Source organism: Meleagris gallopavo, chromosome 4 (assembly GCF_000146605.3).
Source record: "Meleagris gallopavo isolate NT-WF06-2002-E0010 breed Aviagen turkey brand Nicholas breeding stock chromosome 4, Turkey_5.1, whole genome shotgun sequence".
NCBI classification, from domain to species: domain Eukaryota; kingdom Metazoa; phylum Chordata; class Aves; order Galliformes; family Phasianidae; genus Meleagris; species Meleagris gallopavo.
The window spans coordinates 12,964,094-12,985,224 of NC_015014.2; the positions used below are offsets into that span (position 1 = coordinate 12,964,094).

Here is a 21,131-nt window from a genome sequence, read left to right on the forward strand (position 1 = left end):
TTTTTTTTTTTTGGGGATTAGAGAGCATAAGCCAAGTGTAATACAATACATTGTAGACACAAAAATACTTGTCACTTAATCCTCATTGTTACTGCAGTAAAATGGACAGATGCTACTGAAATCATAGTAACAAGCAATGTTTACCTGCCAGCTGCATGGTTAGAACATGTCTTTGGGCTTTTGGAAGAGTAAGGAGAATGCCACAGAAGGGTTGTGCTTCTAACAGCATTAGTTCTACAGGTGTATATTTCCAGGTGCAGAACACTTAAACTTCAGAGCTACAGTACTACCAAAGAGTATAGTTCTAATATTCTGCTTGGTTATTTCAGTTCAATGCCATTCAATGGTATAATTATCTTTACTAGACATTAATAAGTAGGTTTAATATTCAAACCATGGTGTTAGAAATAAGTGTGCCAATGAACCTTATCTGTGGAGCAAAATGTAAATTTTAACATGTTTATCTCATTAGTCTTTAATAAGACTGTGCTTTGTAAATCATGGCTGCATCATCTACTGATTATATCCTCTAATCTACGAAGCAAAATGGCACTCAAATAATAACCATACATTGCTTGAAATCCTCCCATCCGTTTTCTAGGATACTTAATGTATTTTTTTTCCCCTTCATTTAGAGGGCCTTCTGTCATCTTTTCTGTGCAATGCCAAAATATAGAAATAAAGGTAAGATGAGAATTCATTACTTGTAGACCTTGAGCTTAGAAACTTTTCCCCAAGCAGGGGTTTCCCAAAGCTCTGTTTTTTTAGACCAGAGGTCTGAATACGTTGTCTGTGTATGCTGGGTAGGGACTCAGCTTCCTGGGCAGTTAGTGCTGCCAGACTGTTAGCTGAGTAACAGTGACTTGTTATGCTAGCAATAATTGAAGCCTTTCCAAAGTCTGTTTCTCCCGTCATACGGGAGAATCTGAGCTGAATGACTTGCCTTAGGCTCGCATTGAACTCTTGCATGCAGGCTGGTCCTTCTGTGCCTTTTTTATCAATTTCTTTGGACAGTTGTGTCTCCAGTATGCTACTCAGAGCAAGTAAGAGGAAATTTAAGAGATATGTGAGAATTCTTCTGGCAAGTCCACTTAATACTTTTTCTCATCAAAGTGCTCACGCAAATTTTGTCTGATTCCAGTGGAGTTTGTCAAGCCCATCTAGAAACTTTCAAGGTTTGAGGGTTTCCCAGTAGACGTAAGGTTTGGTAACTATGTGGGAGCACGCTTGGTTCTTCTGTCTGAGGCAACAAACTCAATTGCTTCATGTTGTACATCGATTTGGTTCACATTTAGTTCTGTGAAGTATTTGTTTTGAAAATTTTATTCTAATCTTCTCAGATTGGTTTCTTTAATAATTATACCAGTTTGTAGAAAAATATTAGAATTATACTTCATATTTCTCTGAAATGCTCTATTGTGATTGGATCTGTTGTTTAAATGGTTGCTAGAAGTATAAGATTTATTTATTTTCTTACCACCTTGTGTGAAATTGGTATTTAAAACCCATTGTAGTACTCTGAGGGATGTGAGATGGGACAACTGGTGCAGTGCTGGGTTTTAGCTGCAGTAGCTACAGCCCTCAGGGGTCCACAGAATCAATTTGCTGCTTCTGGTGGTAGGTTTACTATGCTAGTAGTCGTACATCATAGTACTGTGTTTTTTTTTTGTTTTTTTTTTTGCATTCATCTTGTTGATGGTTGCATTGGCAGACAGGTACACTGTCACAGGGAAAAGTCAATTTTTCCTATTAGAAAAAGATCTTGGCTCCCAGTGCTGCTGAGTTACAGGTTGTGGTTGCGTTGTAGCAACTCCACCTATAATTGTTGAGTCCACCTGTTGTGAATTTTCAAGTGTTGGCAACTTTGGGCTCTGGTTCTTTCCAGTTAGCTTGATTGTTGTGGCATGTGTAATTGCAGGTGGATGTGCTTTTGGTACCTGCACTTGTGAAGAGAGTTTTCTATCATCTTTGATTAATTTGTCATTAATCATATATGGTTGGCTCAGTGCTGACTCAGTAGTAACACCATTTATTTTCAGTTACTCTTTTGGAGTCTGCACTCGATTGTATGCAGATTGTCCTGTAAAGTTATTGAAGTGCCTCCTTGGACATGCAGTGACTCTCTCAGTATTGGAGGTTAATGTTATTCAGAGTGCAATCTGCTTGAGAGCAGCAGTGATACCCAGGTGCTGGAGAGATGTTCAGAAGCAGTTCTGAAGTGTGTCATCACTGGAGTGTCCATGGCGTGAGTTATGATGCAAGTAATGTGGTGTCTGTGGAGAGAGAGGGATTTGAAGATAAAACAGTAAGATGTGGAAAAAACACAGTGTAAACATGGCAGTGGCTGTTGTAATGGCTGTACATTTAGTTTCAGCAGAGATAACTGGTAATTGATGATAGTTTTCCGTATACTACTATTACTGTACTTTTCTTAGTAGATGTATCAAATAAAAAAAATGATTTGACGTGCTTTCTGTTTCTTAAAGCCTATTTACTCTCTGAAATCAGAGAGTAGAAAAAGGTTGCAATCTAATTTCAAAAAGCGTGTGCTCAGGAATAAAGCTGGAATCCTACTTTCAAAGATGTTGTGGTTATGGCTGACTAACGTTCAACGTATGTGCGTACCGACCAACTGTTGTGTACAGTTTCTGACTGTTTCTGCCTTCACCTTGTACTTGGAGCTGTGTGAGGATTGTTATGTCGTATGTAACTTTGCCTCGGGCGACTTCAAAGAACATGCAGACTGCAATTTCTCAGGAAAATGATCAAGATGCGTTGAAAAAATTGGGCCAAGGGGAAACGGGATAGGAAAGGCACTAGATTTCAGGTATAGAAGATAACAGTACTACTCAACTACTTATAAAAACAAGAACTGAAGTGTTGGTGTGACTGTAACTCCTACAGCTCCAAAAGCCTCAGAAGGAAGGATGGCAGCAGGAGAGAAAAGCAGCAGCGTTCCCGAAGATGTGCTCAGATGTTTCCCACTTTCGGAGGCGTGCCCATAGGAATACAAACAATGTATCACAGGTGGGACTTGTGCTTTCCCACGCCTGTAGTTGTCTCCTTAGGTGTTACAAAATCAGATGGGAGGGGTCATGGTTTGACTTGGTTATCTGTTCAGTGAAGCATTCCTGCTTGAGCTGGCATCCAGCTGTTTTCATTACTCAGCTATCGGTCTTGAGCATTTCAAGTGTTAGAAAGTTTAAATAGTAACTGAATTCTATTTTTAATGACTTGTGATGTTAACTCCACCTTTTGGTAGACACCATCTCCTGCAAAATTTGCAAGGTTCTTTGTTTTTTTCAGAGCAGTCTCTTTTTCAGATGTGTAGTCCTCATTTGCAATTCAGAAAGGCCTATTACTTACCCTCCCTTGTGTTCTAGGGTGTGGAGGTTGCTAATTTGTCTTCATTCCTCACTGGACCAGAAGAATGTCTGTAATTCTGTTCACATTTACACAAAGATTCAAAGGTAAGACTGAAAAATTATACAAAATTGTCATGGCAGTGTTTTAGATTTCTGTAATTCTTTAATTGTTCCTTTACTTAACTGATTTTCTTTTATCTTAAAGCTGGAAATATGCTGGAGACCATTACTGTAGAGAAGTGCTGTAGCGACAGTTCTTTTTTTGCCAGTGCTTTCATATGGCTTTGTCATTATCCAGACAGAGATGGACGCAAGAATGGAAGATGCTGGAATTGCTTTCAGTTTCCAGATAGGACAGTAACATACTCTCATAACAGAGTACATTTATTCTATGAAATAAGGGATGAAGGATTAGTTTTTACTCTGCATAATGGACAGCTTAACGCTGTTTACACTTAAACAAATACTTTTACTCCTGGGAAAGATTGAGAAGCAAGAAAAGCACCTGCCACCTGCATAACATACAAAGAAACTGAGCAGAAATGGAAATGTAAATTCAGTAACATGGGATTTTTCTTTGATGTGGATTTTTATGCACTAATAAGAATTCCGGCAGTCTCCGGATTTTGCTATTCACAAGCACGTGTGTTAAAAGCAGAAAATTCCAAGTACGTACAGAAAGCCAAAATCTGCCGAAATCCACTCAGCGTTCAGATTTGTACTGGAATTTTTAAATAAGTGCACTGCTGCAGGAGCAGAGGAAGGTTTTTTGTGAAGCTGTGCTCAGAGATAGGCGAAGTGTTACTTTATGGAAATTTTTGACTTTGCAGTAGGAATTAATGTGACATGAAACTTCAACTTTCCGTGTATTCTCTGAGCTGGAGTAGAAGGTGAGAGGGAAAGCAGCATTTCTGTGTGATTTCCTATGAGACCAAATACCTGCGGTTTCTGTATTACGTAGCTGGTGAATTAGGATTTTGTAAGAAGTACTTGTTCTGCCTTGGCTTTTCTTCCTCTTTCTCATCCTTGTTCTTCAGTGAACAGTGTGCCATAGTGATTTGTGGATCTCATCTTAAGCAATAACCTTTATTCAGTGTTATTCCCAAATTAGGCAATTGATAGTCATAAAAAGGAAATGAAAAAAGGTTTGCAATTGCTTTCCTCTTTGCCAAGCATAGAATATAATTTAGGACAAAGAGAGTTCACTAGCTTCTGGAGCTTTCTCCAAGGTAAATTGCAAATGCCTGATGCAAACAATGGGTGGTTACATGATGGTCTGTTCTTTCTGTTTTTCCTTTGAATTTTCTAAAAAGAAAAAAAAACACACATGAAAATGGATTTACATTCATAAGTGTAAATCCACTGGATATAATATTTTATTACAAATTTCTACCTAATATCAGGTGATGCATGGTACATAATATGAGGTATGGAAATGGCCTTTCAGGTTTTAGCAGCTTTTTAAGCTTAGTGGGCTTGCTGGGTAATATGTGCCATGCTGCAACATAGTGAAGCAGTTGTCCTGAAGCTGTGCAACAGTGTGCTTTTGGCCATCCCCTTCATCCATTAGTTCATCCTGTCACTAGCAGGTTATCGCTTCAGAGTGTAGGAAATAATCTTGACTTGGCTGGTAGTCATCTTGGGTGGAAATTCTCTCTGAAATGAGTACTTTCAGGTAATCATGTACAGAAAGACAAATGAGGATTTAAAGTCATCTAGTCAATTATTATAGTCCGTGTACTATAATGAATATACTGAGAAAGTGGGAGGTTTTTATTGTGTAATTGCTAGCTGCCTAAATTTATACACAGTTGTAAAAATATTTTTTCCTAGGAAAAAAACAACTTAGTATTGCAAATGAATTCCTGAGAGGAGAGAGAAATATGCTTCTAGAATAAGTAGTATGTTAACAACCGTGCAATATTCATTCCATGCCTAGCAGTTTAGATTTAATGGCGTCTTATATCCTATTCCTGGGCTTTTCATTTGAGAGAGGCAGGTAAAGAGAAGAAGTAACACGTGCAAGTGGATGAGAGAGAGGAAATTTATGTGCAAAGTGGAAGTTCTTTTCTCAGTGAAATCTTGATAACAATCCTCTGGGGAAGCTGATTGGCTTGTTGGTTTATTGATCGAGTAATCAGGGTGACCTTTTAGTGGTGTTCTACTGTTAACTCTTGTGCTTGGGCTATATTTGGAATCTGTTGAATCACGTGAGATTTTGGAAGGAAAGCAATGTTTGTGACTTGTTTATCAGGAAGTAGAGATATGCGGAAGGTTTACAGCATATATCTGCATTTGATTATGGATTAGTGCTGAAAGCGTGCACATCATCTTTAATGTCACTTTCTGTACTTGAGAACATCAGTCCTGGGCAGCTTACACTTATTATAAAGACTAGTTTGACACGTTATGCAAATCACTTGAAACACTGTTTACATATTCCTGTTGTAGGCAGAAAATATCTAGCTGATTCTTGTTTTCAGTAATCTGAGTATGAGAATTATGGGTATATTGATAACAATTTTGTAGACCATTGTTTTCTCAGGAAGAGAGCATTTCCTAACTGTACACTCATGTTCTGAAAATAGTTTCCAATCTTTAGAAGATCGTCTTCTACTCCTTCTCTAGCCTCACCCATTTTCCTCTCAGGAAGGTTTTCCAGATACGCAGCTTATTTTTTTTGTTACGAATTTATTTTATACTTTCAGCTATAGGCACTGTTTAACCTTCAGAAAAGAAAAAAACTATGAAAACAGAACGCCTTTAAAAAGAAAGCTCATTTCAGCATCACACCTTAAGAAGCTGGTGTTTTCCTAAACTATGAGCAAGCTGGGGCCAAGTTCTTATGACCTAATTCTGATACCATGTGTGACATGTTATCTTGGAAAGCAAAATCCGTGTTACAGATTGAGTGGTTCGTTTTGATTTTTCTCTTCCATGAGCATAACCAGAACATTAAGAGGGGTTTATGTAATGTCTGCTTTCTGAATATGCTGCTCCTTCCGACTCCTACGTGGTGACAGATTTTGAAATAAACTCTGCACAAATTCCCAGTAGAGATGGGGATGTTGGCAACAACTGCTTTTTCCCAATAATTCACTTCAGTGATGACCGGAAAATAAAAATTACTGCTGTAGATGCAGCAGCTGATATTTGCAGTTCCTCTATGAATCAATGAATTGAAAGCGTAGCTCATATTTGTTGACTTGTTCTGTGCCCTTTGGGGTGTTCTCTTCTCCTTTGAAACTTGATATGTAAGAATATTCACAATATGGTTTTAAATTGAGAGTTTGTTTTTTATGATGTCTCACCTAATACAACTACAAACACTTCAGTCTGTGGTCCTCGGCCATGTTAATGAATTGGTTCTTTCAGGAAAAATGCTTTTCTTTTGGCTGTGTTTTGGGAATGAACAAGTGAAGTTAAAGCTCTTCAATCAGTTTCAGTTCAGTGATATCTGTGTTCCTTAGTGTATAAATAGAAACAAACTTTTCTGCAAAGTAATTTTAATTTTCAGTTTTAAATTAAGTCTCTCATACTCCTTCTATAGCAATTGTCTGTAAATGATAACAAGATAACTAGTCATATAGTGTCTTAGTGTTTCTGTCAAAGAAAGCATAGAGAGATGTATCTTGGATGTTACGAACCTCAGCTGCCTTTTTGTTTTCAAGTTTTTAGCCAACATTGTGTGTTCTCAGCCTCTAATTGTCACTGAATTGTTGTCTTTATATAGTAGGCCAAGACTGGGGGAGATCAAATAAAACAGAAAAACAGGTTTATGTTCCTTGGAAGTCTGAAAGGAACAAGTAATACCACTAGACTGGCAGCCTTATTTCCCACGGCCCTTCTCAGTTTCAGATTGATGACCTAGGGATATGAACTTGCACCTCCTTCCTCCCGGGTCTTTGTGACAGCACCTGTAGTGATAGTATGCTCCTGAGTTCCAGGAAAATTGCTTGTGTACTAATGATGGCAGTGGATGAACATGCCCTGTGGTGTATCAGGAGCCCTCCTTAAGAAGGTCAGAGTCTCTCAGGTATTCTGCTTTGTTTAATTACAGTTTCCTTGAGCGCTTGTTGCCATTTCTCTAGCTTTGTAATATGCCCTTTGCTGAACTGTTTCTGCTGCTTATAACTGTACCTCCTAGATACACTGTATGTAATTTCTACCATAATCCATCAATGCGTTTTTGGCCATACCATTCAACTGATCCCTCTGTTCTTTCATTTTAGCTAATCCATGCAATAGAAATAGCTGTAGATTTGGCTGAGCCTGTGTTCCAGCTCTCTCCAGTGAGAGAGTTGATCCTGGTGCCTGCCTTTCAGTACACTTGTTTATGCTGCTGCTGCACTTGGGAATCAGGGTGGTTGGGTGTGCACCCTGCCTTGTACCACTGCTATATTTACTCTGGGGTATTGCTCATTCACGTGACTGGAGAGCTGTGTATTTCTTTAAAGCCATGAACTGAATCCCCTAATGACCAACACCACAGGATTGTGTGGGTCATGTGAAGAGGCTGGTAGTACCCAAGCTAGGTATCTGAGCTGGTGTGAAGCCACAAAAAGCACATGAGTAGGGTATCTCTCAGGACATTTGAGGAAAGGGGAATAGTGTTTTAAACTGACTGCAGGTGGGACAGGAAGATTTTTATCTCATTATAAAACATAACGCATGTAGTTTCTCTCAGGAGGTAGAACTTCTTATGTGGTCTCTGTGGGGACAGGTTACACGACACTTTCATGTTATCAAGTTGGATTAAATTGTGCTTGATGAAAACAGATTGATACTTTATTAACCGTTGCTTCACAATTTGTGACGGCTTGTTCTCTGTTAAGCTTTTAAGCAGGTTGCTTCACTGATGCAAAACGTATCTTATTCCACCCACACATGGAAGGCATTGTCTCTTTGCGGATAGTTGGTAGTGATGACAAGTGGAAGAAAGCTGACTGAATGTGAGATGTTTGAGGTGGACAGAGGACAAGACAATTAGTGGACTGCAGTATTGAAAGGTGGAAAAAGAAATGAAGGAGAAGAATTGTTAACGTCATTTAAGTGTTCCTTTGTTAATATGCCATAGTTTTCTTGCTAGTAGAGTTCCACTGGTAATACTTAAGCAAAAAGAGGAACATTTGATGTAGTGGCTTTTGACCACCAACATTTTTTCAGTTTCCCACCACAGTTGCTGTTCTCCACTGAGCTGTATTCCTTCTGCATTCTGGTAGTGAATGTATTAGACCATTGAGACTGAGGGCGTGTCTCTTCTTCATAGGCTTGTAGCAAAATGTAGTCCCTAAAGAAAAGCTGACAAACATATGCAGAAAGCATTCTTTTCCATCAAAAATAAACAAACGTTGAAGAAGGTCTCTTTTAAGCTGGAATTAAGTTGAGGCATGCTAAAAATTGTCACTCATTTTTTCATCTACTGTCCCTTATCCACTTACCAGAGTCTGCAGGGATGTGGTTGTATAGCTTGTATGCTTAAGACCACGTAATTTCCCTCTGCTCCTTTGAAGTTGTTTAATTTCAAGCTCCTTTATGCCACGCTGTTCCGTGAAAATGATTTGATATATGCTGTTTCTTTCATTAACGTCAAGGTTTCTTATCCATCTCTCCCTTGTCACTGGACTGATAGGGTGGAAATCTTTAACCAGTAGGACAAAAACATTCAGAATTCAGTAACAGAAGTACAGTTGCACACGAGAACTGCTGGAGAACACGTCTTAGAGCTTCAGCAAAAGTCTGCTTTGATGTTTGAACTGGAAAGCCTTGCAGTGTATTTTGGCTCTGTATTGCTATATAAGGCCGTGCATCTTTTGTCTGTATGTCGTGCATTGCCTGATAAGATCCGATCATGCAAACTTCTTTGCTGCTTTTTTAAAAATCAAAAGTGAAACCTGTGAAGAGGTGTTCCAGTGAGTGTGGATTTTGCTGCGGAGACCAACTTCAGGGCAGGTAACACTGCACTGGGCAAGGGATCTGAAGTGAAAAAGGCTGACCAAAAAGCTCTTTTTAGGGCTTTTTTGAAGCCAGCAAAAATGTGCCTGTGCAGAGGGGCTGGCAGCTTGCAGTTTACTCTGTGCCTGTCTCCGAGGGGAAAGTGGATCCTAGCCCAGGAGCTGGCAGGGCTCATTGAGAAAGCTTTAAACTAGGTATGAAGGGGGAAGGGGATAAAATGATGCTTGTTAGGGCGGAGTGAGTAGTTGAGAAATTTCAATTAGATTTGATGGGGGAAGAGGGTGGAAGTCAGGAGGACAGAGAAGGGCTTGGGGATGTTGTCTTTGTAGGCCATTGCAGGGGAAAAACCTCCTAACTGTCCTGAAGGATCTTCTGGGGACTTCTCAGAGGAGGTAATGTTGTGGACCCCCAATCCGAAGCCTTCTCATATTCCTCTAGGGAGCAGTGGGTGAAAACTTCAGATTTCTTTTGAAGGTTTGAGGAAAGGCCTCCTAGAAAGGTATCGTGCCAGAAAGTCCAGCTGAAGTGCCTTTGCACTGATGTGTGCAGCATGTGGGAAATAAGCAGGTGGAGTTGGAAACCATGATGGGCTTGGAAAATTATGATCTCATTGCAATCACAGAAACATGGTGGGATGAATCGCATGACTGGCATACTGTGATTGAGGGCTACAGACTTCTTAGAAGAGATAGGGTAGGAGGTGAGGGGGAGTTTTCCTCTGTGTTAGGAAGTGGAATGATTGTGAAGAGCTGTGTCTGAGTAACAGCCGTGACCAGACTGAGAGCTTACGGATTAAAATCTGTATCAGTCCAGTAAAGGGCATCTAGTGGTTGGGGTCTGCTTCTGTCTCACTCTAGCAGTGGAACAAGTCCGAGACCTCCTCATAAAATGTAATGTATGTAAGTCCATGGGGCTGGATGACATGTATCCAAGAGTTCTGAGAGAGGTGGCTGATGCGGTTGCCGAGCTGCTCTCCATCATATTTGAAAACTTGAGGCTGTTGGGTGAAATCCTCAATGGCTGGAGAAAGGGATACATTACTCCCATTTTTAAGAAAGGGAGAAAGGATGACCCAAGGAACTACAGACTGGTAAGCCTCGCTTCTGAAGGTCATGGAGCAGATCCTCCTAGTTAATGTGTTAAGGCACATACAAGACAAAGAGGTGATCCAAGACAGCCAGCGTGGCTTCTCCAAAGGCAGATCATGCCTGACCAATCCGGAGGCCTTCTATGATGGAGTGATGGCATCGGTGGATGGGGGAAGGGCAACAGTTATCATCTACCTGGACTTCTGCAAGGCCTTTGATGTGGTCCCTCACCACATCCTTCTCTCTAATTGGGGAGGTATGGATTTGAAGGATGGACTGTTCGATGGATTAAGAACTGGTTGGCTGGTTGCAGCCAAAGGCTTGTGATCAATGGTTCTGTGTTAGGGTGGAGGCCGGTCACAAGCAGTGTCCCCAAGGGTCAGTGAGGCCAAGGTCAGCTCTTGTGAGGCCCTACCTGTAGTATTGCATCCAGGGCTTGGGCCACTGGCACAGGAATGGGTCCAGAGAAGGATCACTAAGATGATCAGAAGGCTGGAGCACCTGTCCTATGGAGAAAGGTCGAGGGAACTGGGATTGTTTAGCTTAGAGAAGAGAAGGCTCCGGGAAGACCTCATTGTGGCCTTTCAGTACTTGAAGGGAGCATATAAACAGAGGGGGAACAGCTGTTTACATGGGTGGATAATGATAGAACAAGGGGGAAAAATTTTTAACTAAGATGGGGAGGTTTAGGTTAGACGTTAGGAGGAAGTTTTTCACCCAGAGGGTGATGATGCACTGGAATAGGTTGCCCAAGGAGGCTGTGGATGCCCCATCCCTGGAGGCATTCAAGGCCAGGCTGGATGTGGCTCTGGGCAGCCTGGTCTGCTGGTTGGCGACTCTGCACATAGAAGGGGGGTTGTGAAACTAAATGATCATTATGGTCCTTTTCAACCCAGGCCATTCTATGATTTTATGGTTCTATAACTTGACAAGGGATTCTCTGCTGGGCTATTCTTACAGTGTACTTTTCAATAAAATAAGTACTTCTGTTGTTTGGGGAGTTGAGCCCTATAATCAGCTGTGGAAAAAGAGTTGAAGATTTACAGACTTCTGAAGGAAAACAGAAATTGGATATCCACTGCCAGTCCAGTTGCTGGGTTTCAGTCTCATCATTAATCTAAAACTACTCAGTTCAACTCTGAACTGATAAAAAATGATGAAAATAAACCATTATTTTTGTTTTTAAGGATGCCCGAGTTCATACCAACTTCTTTTTCTATGTTTGGCATTTTATAATTTTTTTTCATTTTCCCTAATTTTTATGCAGTATTATCAGGCCATTTGTCCTACTTAATCAGAGTTAGCTTTAGTTTGCAAAGAATAATTCAACGTTGCCATTACTGCGGCAATTTGTCCTTGCAAAATAATCAGGAAAACCTGCTAATCTAGTGGAAAATAAATCTGCTTACAGTGAATACAATGAATATATTATTTGCAGTACTGCTAAAACAAGAGCATAGGAACTGTAGGTAGATATGTATAGTGCAGTATACTATCACTTCCAAATCAGTTTCCTTTTTGAAGCATGTACCCTGCTTTCAGGATTTACTCTATTGCCACTTAAGTTGATAAAGTTGTGTATACTTTTTGAAACAGTATTTCAGACTCTTAACCCTTCAAAGCTCACACAATCTATTACTGTTTTGTATTGCTAAAAAGTCATGATATTTCAAGATGGTTTCCAGGTTGGAAATATTTGCTTCCTTAAGGGAATTGATTTGATTTCAGAGGACTTAGTGCGTGTTGCAGTCTTGCTTGTTGCTGTCTAGTTACTTTTAAAATAAAGATGATTAAAAGGCCGTAGTCTTTGCCACTGTGAAGGGAAGGTCTGTGCTTTCTAAATTTCTGATGTGATAGCTGGGCTAGGTGCAAGTGAATATAATGTTTGCTAGAGGCAAGTTGTTCTGTTTTCAGCTAATAAGATAAACAGGGTAATTATGTTCTTTGTTGTAATCTTCAGTCAGTTTGCTTATGATGAATTTCTGCAATAGGGTGAATGTTCAGAATGCACATTTTGATTGAATTTTGCTGTCTGAGAGATTTCTGTTTGTTACCAAGGGATGAATGACCATTTCAAGATTCTTTGTTATTAGATATGTAAATCACTTTAATGTTGTGATGTGCGTATGTGCAGTCTACTGTTAAGTGCAAGGCTTTTTAAAATGCATGAATGCTGGAGGTGAATTTGCTGATTTACAGTGTTTCTCATTCCTATCCTAAAGATCTCTGTGAAGCAATAGGGTAGCATTTGTGCTATTAGTAACAAGACACAGTGAGTAGATGGGGCAGAATGCATGCAACAGCAGTTCAAGGGAATCTTTGTAAAAGTCTCCTATGGTTGGTGATATAGAATTCCTATAGTTTGCATCATTTTTTTCCTTCGCCTAGGGCCATTTCCCTACCTTTTCCCTTTTCCCACCTCCTCCTCTTCCTGTGGGTCTGCTCTCCCCCTGGTCATGGAAACAGATGGAACTGTGACAAAAGCCTGTGTGGTTTTGATCTACCAGCATCTAAGTCTGTAAAAGATGTAATTTGAATCCAACTGCTGACATGAATCTGAGAACAACCAGCGTGTCATATGAGTGTGTCCAAATCAGATTTGGAAATGGAAAAAAGCTCTTAAATATCTTGTATAAAAAATAAACTTGTGTAGGAAAGCAGGGAGTATGCCTGCTTGACATGGAGGCTGGTTTCATGGGGGGGCCGTATCTGTTCTTCACGTTATGTTCCAGAGCTTTGCGTGCATCTCAAGAGTCACCAGTCTGATTTTTATCAGCATTAATGAGGAAAGCCTCCCTTATTGCTCTTTGCTGGCTTAAATAGTTGGCCAGAACTTTGTGATATGACTTTTGGTATCATTTTGATGACTATTTCCCATGTGATATCTAGATGTGTAATATCATTTTATTTTATTTAAATAAACTCTTAAACAACATGCAGACTCTACCTTGAAACAACCTCTAAGTTGAAAAGTCAAGCAACTCAATACTAGTAAATTCCAGAAATGAGCTTGCCTCTGCATTGTTAATTAAGTTCTCTTGCTGCACCTTATGATACCATCTTTAATTACATGATCACATAGTTTTTCCAAAGCTGCTTGCTTCATTTCATGCACAGGACAGATCTGCTCGAGGGGTGAATTGGGGTTGTACAGCGAAGGGCACTTCTGCCTGCAGGAGTCTGCTCAGCTGCTATGGAAATGGGGAGATCTGTGTTTAGAGGAGAGGGCTGATGACGGGGAAACTGGTATGCAGCGGACAGGTGATGTAAATTATAGGTCAATTAAACATTCCTTTGGATTGTTAGATATTATACTAGGCAAACTACTTGGAGCAGGCTTTTTCTAGTGCTCCTAGGAAATGTCACCAAAAGGTGTGTATGTGTTGAACACACAGTAGGAAACGGAGGGGAGCATTGTTTTGCAAGCAGTGTTACTCAGAGAGATAAATGATCCCCAGATTTATGCTGTGCCCTCCATGCAAGGAATGTTTTCTCTTCAGAAGGGATAAACTGTATCATGTTAATTGTATTGCATGGGTGGGAGTGTTTAGGAAATATGTCATCTGCATCTTACATGTGAGGGCTGAGGGATGGAGGGAAGATCCTAGTATGCAATTGATTCTTGAACATGTGAATGTACAGAGAAACAAGATGACATTTCTTTAGAAACTTTTGTTTGTTTGTTGTTTGTTTCAGAACTACTAATATTGTAGCCTGGACTTTTTGGGGCTATTTTAAAAACTGCAAAATATGCTGTTGCTTTTGTGGCAGTCAGTATGTTTTGCTTTTTCAAGAAGATATGCTCTGCAGAGCATACCTGCAAAGAGCAGAGATGTCTGCTGCGGGGTAAAGATAAATATCTTGTAGGATACATGCATGGGAATAGCTACTATATGAGCAAAGAATTGCTTTACAGAGTGTGACATCTTATGTTACAGAAATCTCCTCATGTATTTAACTAAGCCAAAGAATATCCAGGTTTTATGGAATGCTAATGGAGAGGGGGGGAAAGCAGAACATTTCAAAATGCACTCTAATTAATACAGTTCCTCTGTAATATACATGAGCTGTAGGAACATGTTGTGCACTTAGTGTCTTCCTAAACTCTGGAGGTTTTTTTTTTTTTTTTGCTCTGACATCAAATGAAATTAATCACCTAGTTGGTTTGCAAAGAAGAAAAGAATATGAGTTTAAAGCTGATGGAGGGACAAAAAAAAAAAAAATGGAAACTGTGCAACACAGAAATTGTGTCTTGAAGTAATAATATGTTCTCTTAAGCCTCATAAATATCTGGAAGATATCAGTCTTCATTTCATTTTAACTTTCTCTTGTGGATTTGAAACTGCTTTGATACTCAGATAGCTAGGATATTAAATAATGGATGAAAAGAAAGTACCAATGTTTGGTTTTATTCTGATATTCCCTTAAAAATGACATCTCAATTTATTTGATTTTGAGTACATGAAGTGTTTTTTTATGTCCTTTTTTTTATTATTGTCCTTTGGTGTAGATAGAAGTACATGTTTCTATGTGCATGTGATATTCAACAGTTATTTCCAACTCTTTATGGTATGCTTTCTGACAGAAGCATTTAAATATTTGCAATTGTATCCTTCTAATACTGTTTTTTAAAATGTAGAACTAACTTGTGCTTTTTTTTAACTAAAGTAGTCTATTCAACATTACTTATTAAGGCACTCTGAACACAGTTGTGTTTACATGACAGAAACATAATGCAAACAAAGTAGTGTAAGCCTACAATGCTTACTGTATTGAAAAAAAAAAAGACTTGACGTATATTTGAATAGCACCTTTGTTCATAAGACCTGCTTAAGGATTAAAAATTATTATATAAGGAAAAGTCTAAGATGGTGGTCACATGTAACTTAAAAAGTTTAAAAATTTCCATTCTCCAATTGAATTGAAATCAAAAAGGATTTTGGTGGTATCTTGAAGTAGATTCTGTGTGTGTGAGTGTGTGTGTGTGTGTATTTACACACATAAAATTTGGTGTATATAGATGTGTTTTGTTTTGTGTTTTTTTTTTTTTAAACAGAGTCCTGTGGATACCGAAGCTCAAAAAGGGATATTGATCTCTTCATGATGCTTGGACACCTTTCACTAACAACAGGATTTTCAAAGGAAATTCAGCATGGCCTAGTGGGTTGACCTTTGGAAACTTTATCATGTCCTCTGGAACTAGTATCAGAAAAAATCAGCAGGGTCTGAGCCTGCAGGGGGTTGACCCGGAAACCTGCATGATAGTGTTTACAACACACTGGGCACAGGTAATGCTACTGAGTTTTATTGATTTGAAGTAGGTTGTATTTATGGGAATTTGCTTCATTCTTACTTTTGGAGTTATCCTGAGTTTCTGAGAAACATGCATCTTTCATGCAGAACATGACATTGAGCTGACTGCTGCAGAAAGGGGTGGTAGTGTTTCTGAGACTTTTCCAGTGTTAAAGAAGTGTTGTTCAGGAGCCATCTTTTGCCACTTAACTGCAGTTAAGCACTCATGTTGGGGTAGGGGCTGTTGTTCCCTTGTGGTTTTGTGGCAGTTATCCTCCACGAAAGGACTAAATGCAGTGGCTTTTTCACAAATAATGAGCTTCATTGATTGCATGCAGAACAGAATTTAAGGCAGGGGTTTGAATGCTGGGATGATAATTATTATTCAGCCTTGAAATGTATATGGAATGTTGCAAGAGTTTTGGGGCAGTGGTGACCGTTTGATATCACTGAAGATGTGGCAGAGAGAGATTAGCTATGTGGGCTTCTTTACCACTGTAAACCACCTTGCAGCACTGATGTTCTTGAGCTCAGTTACTCGGCATGAAGGGCAAGCCCTTTCATTTTAGCCCTCTCTGGCAGAGAAGCTTACTGCAAATATTAAAACTCAATTTCTGAAGTCGTAAGAGAACCTAGTTTTTTAATGCTTAAGAGAAGTCCAAGTTTTCAGCAGCAGGACAAGTGGCAAATTTAGGTAAGTGGAAAAAAAAAACAACCCAAATTTCAGTCTAGGATATCCAAAACATTTATCTGTAGGAAGTTTGACTGACAGAAACTAGAAGTATAAATACAATATATATCATTTTGTTTTAAGTTCTATGATACGAATTTTGAGGCCTTTTTTCTCCTTTTGTATATAGCTTAGTGAATATTTTTAAATGTATGCTCAAATGATTGATCTGCCTTTGTTTATCTTTAGGTTCTAAAAATCTTAGAGAAACATGATCCTTTGAAAAATACTCAAGCCAAGTATGGTGCAATTTCACCTGATGAAGCCAGCACTGTTCAGAACTATGTGGAGCACATGCTTTTCTTACTCATTGAGGAGCAAGCAAAGGATGCTTCAATGGGACCCATTCTAGAGTTTGTGGTCTCAGAAAACATAATGGAGAAACTTTTTCTTTGGAGCTTGCGGCGAGAGTTCACTGATGAGACAAAAATTGAGCAACTCAAAATGTATGAAATGCTGGTAACCCAGTCTCATCAGCCTTTGCTACATCACAAGCCGATCTTGAAGCCTTTGATGATGTTGCTGAGCTCCTGCTCAGGAACAGCTACTCCAACAGTGGAAACAGAGCTAGTTGTCCTCCTGAATCAGCTCTGTTCTATAATAGCCAAAGATCCTTCCATTCTAGAACTGTTTTTCCACACCAGTGAGGACCAAGGAGCTGCCAATTTCCTCATATTTTCCCTCCTGATTCCCTTTATTCATCGAGAAGGAAGAGTAGGCCAACAGGCTCGTGATGCACTGCTCTTCATTATGTCCCTGTCAGCAGAAAACAACGTTGTTGCAAACCACATAGCAGAAAACACCTATTTTTGCCCAGTAAGTTGTTCTTGCTTGATCTTCAGTGTTAAACTAATCATCTTTATTCTTCTTGTCCTGTTCTGTCTTTTCTGATAAAGATCTGTTGTAATGTACTACTTCTTTTATTTCTGCTAACAACTGTTTTACAAACATAATGCTGTTTTACAAGCATAATGCTGTTTTACAAACATAATGCAAGCCAGGCCTGACTCCAGATGCAGTATTGCTGCTTGATACCATACCAGTGCAGTTCCTTTCCTTTGGGCCCATGCAAATGGGCCCATTTATTTATTTATTTGAAATCAAAGAGTGAGTATAACTGGAAAACTAATAGGAGTAGAGCAGAACTCTTCAGAGAAGGAATCTGATGTGGCTCACCCTAAGAACCCTGTAAAATTTTTGGGAGTGAAGGGATAGGAGAAGTGAACCTCAGGTTACTGATCCTGGTGGCAAAACTTGTTTACACTAATTCTGTATACCATACTGTACTGTCAGTTTAACAGTCCTGTAAATGGGAAACTTGCTGTTTGTCACAGGTCTTGAGGTTCCAAGTGGCCGTCTTGGCCATAACACCATCATGGTATGTATTCTGTTACAAAACTTGGTAGTAGTGTTGCATTGTTAGATCTGGCAAATCTTCATGAACTTCATGTACTTCATGAACAAAATATCTTAGTGATTAAACAAATATATTTTCTAACAGCACTGCACTATTGCACCTGCTTCTTCATGCCTGCTCACAAAAATTGCTTTGAGATTTGCAATGGATGGATTCAAAACCAAGTATCACTCTGCAGAGAAGATGCTCTTCTGCATTAGTTTTTGGCCTGCCCTTCCACCTCAACATTTGCACAGCGGTTATTCCAGCCTAGGTCCCTGTTTACTCTCAGATTAATATGTTCCTTGAGAGTTGTGCAGGCTTGCAGTCTGGAGGAAGCCTGTAAGTTCCAAAGTGAAACTTGTAAATGGCTTCCTTTGTCAGTTGTAAATATTGCATCAAGCGTCTTGTGCTGAGAGACTCCATTTGACCCTTTTTAATGGATACTGCTAAAAATATGAACTTGGTAGTTAGATTGTCCCTGAGACAATCCTGAGATAAATTATTGGATCCACGCTATAACTTTCATAATTACATCTTCCAATTAATTAAAAAAGAAAAATCCTTTTTACACTGAAGATAAAAGCCAGCTATATTAACCTTCAAACAGCAGGGAGCCATGATTGACAATCATTCTAATTAAGATGGCCTCTTGTCAAAATGTGCTAAAATCGGACTTGTCTGAACTGTAATGAGGCTGGCCTAAGTCTGTAATAAAATTTTAATGCAGTGCCATAGAATTAGCTTGCTGGCATAAACTCTTTTTTGAGTTTGAGTGTGATGAGCTCAAGTACTGCTTAGTTCTGGTGAAAGACAGCAGTGACATTGCTGTATATCACTGAAATGAGAGTAGCTGAGCCCACTCTGCACCACAAAACAGGTAGCACAGTCCTTTGCTGATATGGATTGTGTTGAGTATCAGTGTGGTGATGTCTCAGGTTCCTTGGCTAATTGGTTGCTAATACACTGAATTTTCTATACTGCCCCTTACTGCATAGTGTAAACATGCCCTGGGATAGTCTGGCAATAAGTCTGCTGCTTCTTATATCCAAAGCTGTGCCAAAATGAACCGGAAGGCTTTTTTGAAATTGTTTTTTTGAGCTCACTTCAATTTGCAGCTTTTCAAAACTGGATTGTCTGTGGTATTCAAAACTGTAGATGAGTGAACTACAAAGGAGGAAGAGAACAGGCAGCAGTGAGGACACTTCACTAAAAATGTTTTTAACGTGGAATGTGCAGACAAACCGTTAAGCGAAGTTTTCAGAGGTTTTTCTGTATCTTTGGTCAAATCATTTTAGGATGTTTTGACCTATTGCTTTCCTAAATCTGTGATTTAATGTGTTATGTGTTTGTTATTATGATAGGAAAACAGTTTTTACATAGAATTTTGAGCAGGATAGCATCTTAGAGCTTCTTCATAAAACTTTGTCTTTGTAAATAGACCACAACTTGGAAAAGCAAATATTAAAGCAGAAAGAAGTGTGGCTGCAATGAACTCAAGAAGCTCAGGCTATACAGATATAGAAATACAGGTGTAGGAGGAAAAAGAAATATTAAAGGCAAGAAATTTATACGTATGTATAAATAAGATGGTTAAGTAGCAATTGATAATGTATTGACAACACAGCGTTTTGTTTATGTAATGTGCCTGAGACAACAAATCACAGTCACACAATGTCTTCCATGAACTAAGACAAAGATCCTAGTTGAGGGGATTGTTCGTAAAACAGAAAGACTTGTGACCCAGTGGTGAAAAAGAAGCTACTGGAAAGGCTTGAAAAAGTAGGTAAGCCTGTAGGACTGCTGTGACAATTCTAAAAAAATCTAAAATCTAGAAATTGGAAAGGATGCTGTTTAAAGTAAAGACCCTATCCTTACTCTCCTGGGATGTGAACTCATTCATTTCTTTCCTTTTATAATGGTTTTCATTGATGATTGTCATCTTTTGTTAAAACTCCACGTAGCCTGTATGCGTGTATTATTTAGTATGCCTTCTTATAAAACATGAAGAGTTCTGCTAATAATGGCAAACTGTAGTTCTATTTATACCATATTTTTTCTACTAAAATTTTCGAATGCTTTTTCTCTAAATAGAGGAAATGGCTTCCATTGGCCATGTTCCTCAGTGCTTTAGAAATGTAATTTCACATAGAGCCATTTGCTACTTGATAACGAAAGTAATCTGTTGCTTGTTACTTCAGTGGTCAGACAAATTAAAGAATTTCTCACCTGAAGAAGTGGAGTGATTGTGAGCTTGCTGCTTTAGTTGCAAGTAGTGTAGTTTGATCAAAGTCAGTATCGTACTTCAGAACTAAACTTCCATGTCAAGGAGAAAAGCCTATGGAATGCTGTTCTGAAAATCAGGTTGCTTTCTGTGAGAGTGTGTGTTTATGAATAGCAATTAAGTTCTAAGCAGACAATGGAAAACCAAGTTTGCATTAATTAACTGATAGTAACACAAATGAAACTCAAATTCTCCATTCAGAATTTCTTCCTTCCTAGAATTTTCTGAAGTCTGGGTTTGTGACTAGAAGTGTGGAGGGGGGTACATATACTTTTATAGGTCTGCGGAGATCCTCATGTCTTCCAGCTTTGAGTTCTTCTACCAACACCAAGGAAAAGAGCTTTTTGATTCAGAAGAATATGATTATACAAGTAAAGCTTGTGCTCAGTGGCTTTAGATTTTTGGTTTCTTAGTATATTTCTGCAACCTTTTATTGTTATTTTATATATATATACATTTATATATATATATATACATTTATATATATATATATACACACAAACACGTATATGCAAAACACTTATTTTATATTTATCTGTTTGTGAAAAAGGAGTTTTCCACAGTAATTTTTTTCATGATATTTGCTTAATTATGCCAGAAGAAATCCTTCAAAGTTACGTGATTTTAGGAATAGATAAGGTTTAGAAGGACTGCCTTTGTCCAACTAAGTGAGTTAGCATATGTAATTGGTTACACTTGCATGTCATCAGGACGTAAATCCCCTTGGTTGTTGAGCTGTACTTTGTCAACAGTTTGTTTTCTAATAGATGAAACATTTATGTTTCCTCTGGGCTTTAACTTTATATGCATGTAGACATCAAGTAGCTGTTTCTTAAAAGAGGAAAAACTCCTGCAAGAGTCTATTGAATGACAGCTAAAAAGATTTCCATCAGGTTGTGTCTTTATGCCCTTAAAATGAGGATCGTCTTAAATGTGTCCTGAAGTTGTAGAAAATTATGTCAGAAGGGTAAAAATTGTAAATAATATTTTAAAAGTTTCCAGTTTCAAGTAATAACAATCA

The 21,131-nt window shown here is 38.8% G+C and overlaps 1 protein-coding gene across 1 annotated transcript in view; it reads left to right on the plus strand.

The window, feature by feature from the left end:
* Positions 1–21,131, plus strand: part of FAM160A1 (family with sequence similarity 160 member A1) — an 83,520-nt gene that overhangs the window by 30,663 nt on the left and 31,726 nt on the right. The window contains exons 3-4 of the mRNA XM_010709551.3: positions 15,465–15,696; positions 16,620–17,246. Of these exons, the coding sequence (XP_010707853.1) occupies positions 15,595–15,696; positions 16,620–17,246 (729 nt within the window). The 5' untranslated portion in view covers positions 15,465–15,594. The remainder of the gene's footprint in view (positions 1–15,464; positions 15,697–16,619; positions 17,247–21,131) is intronic.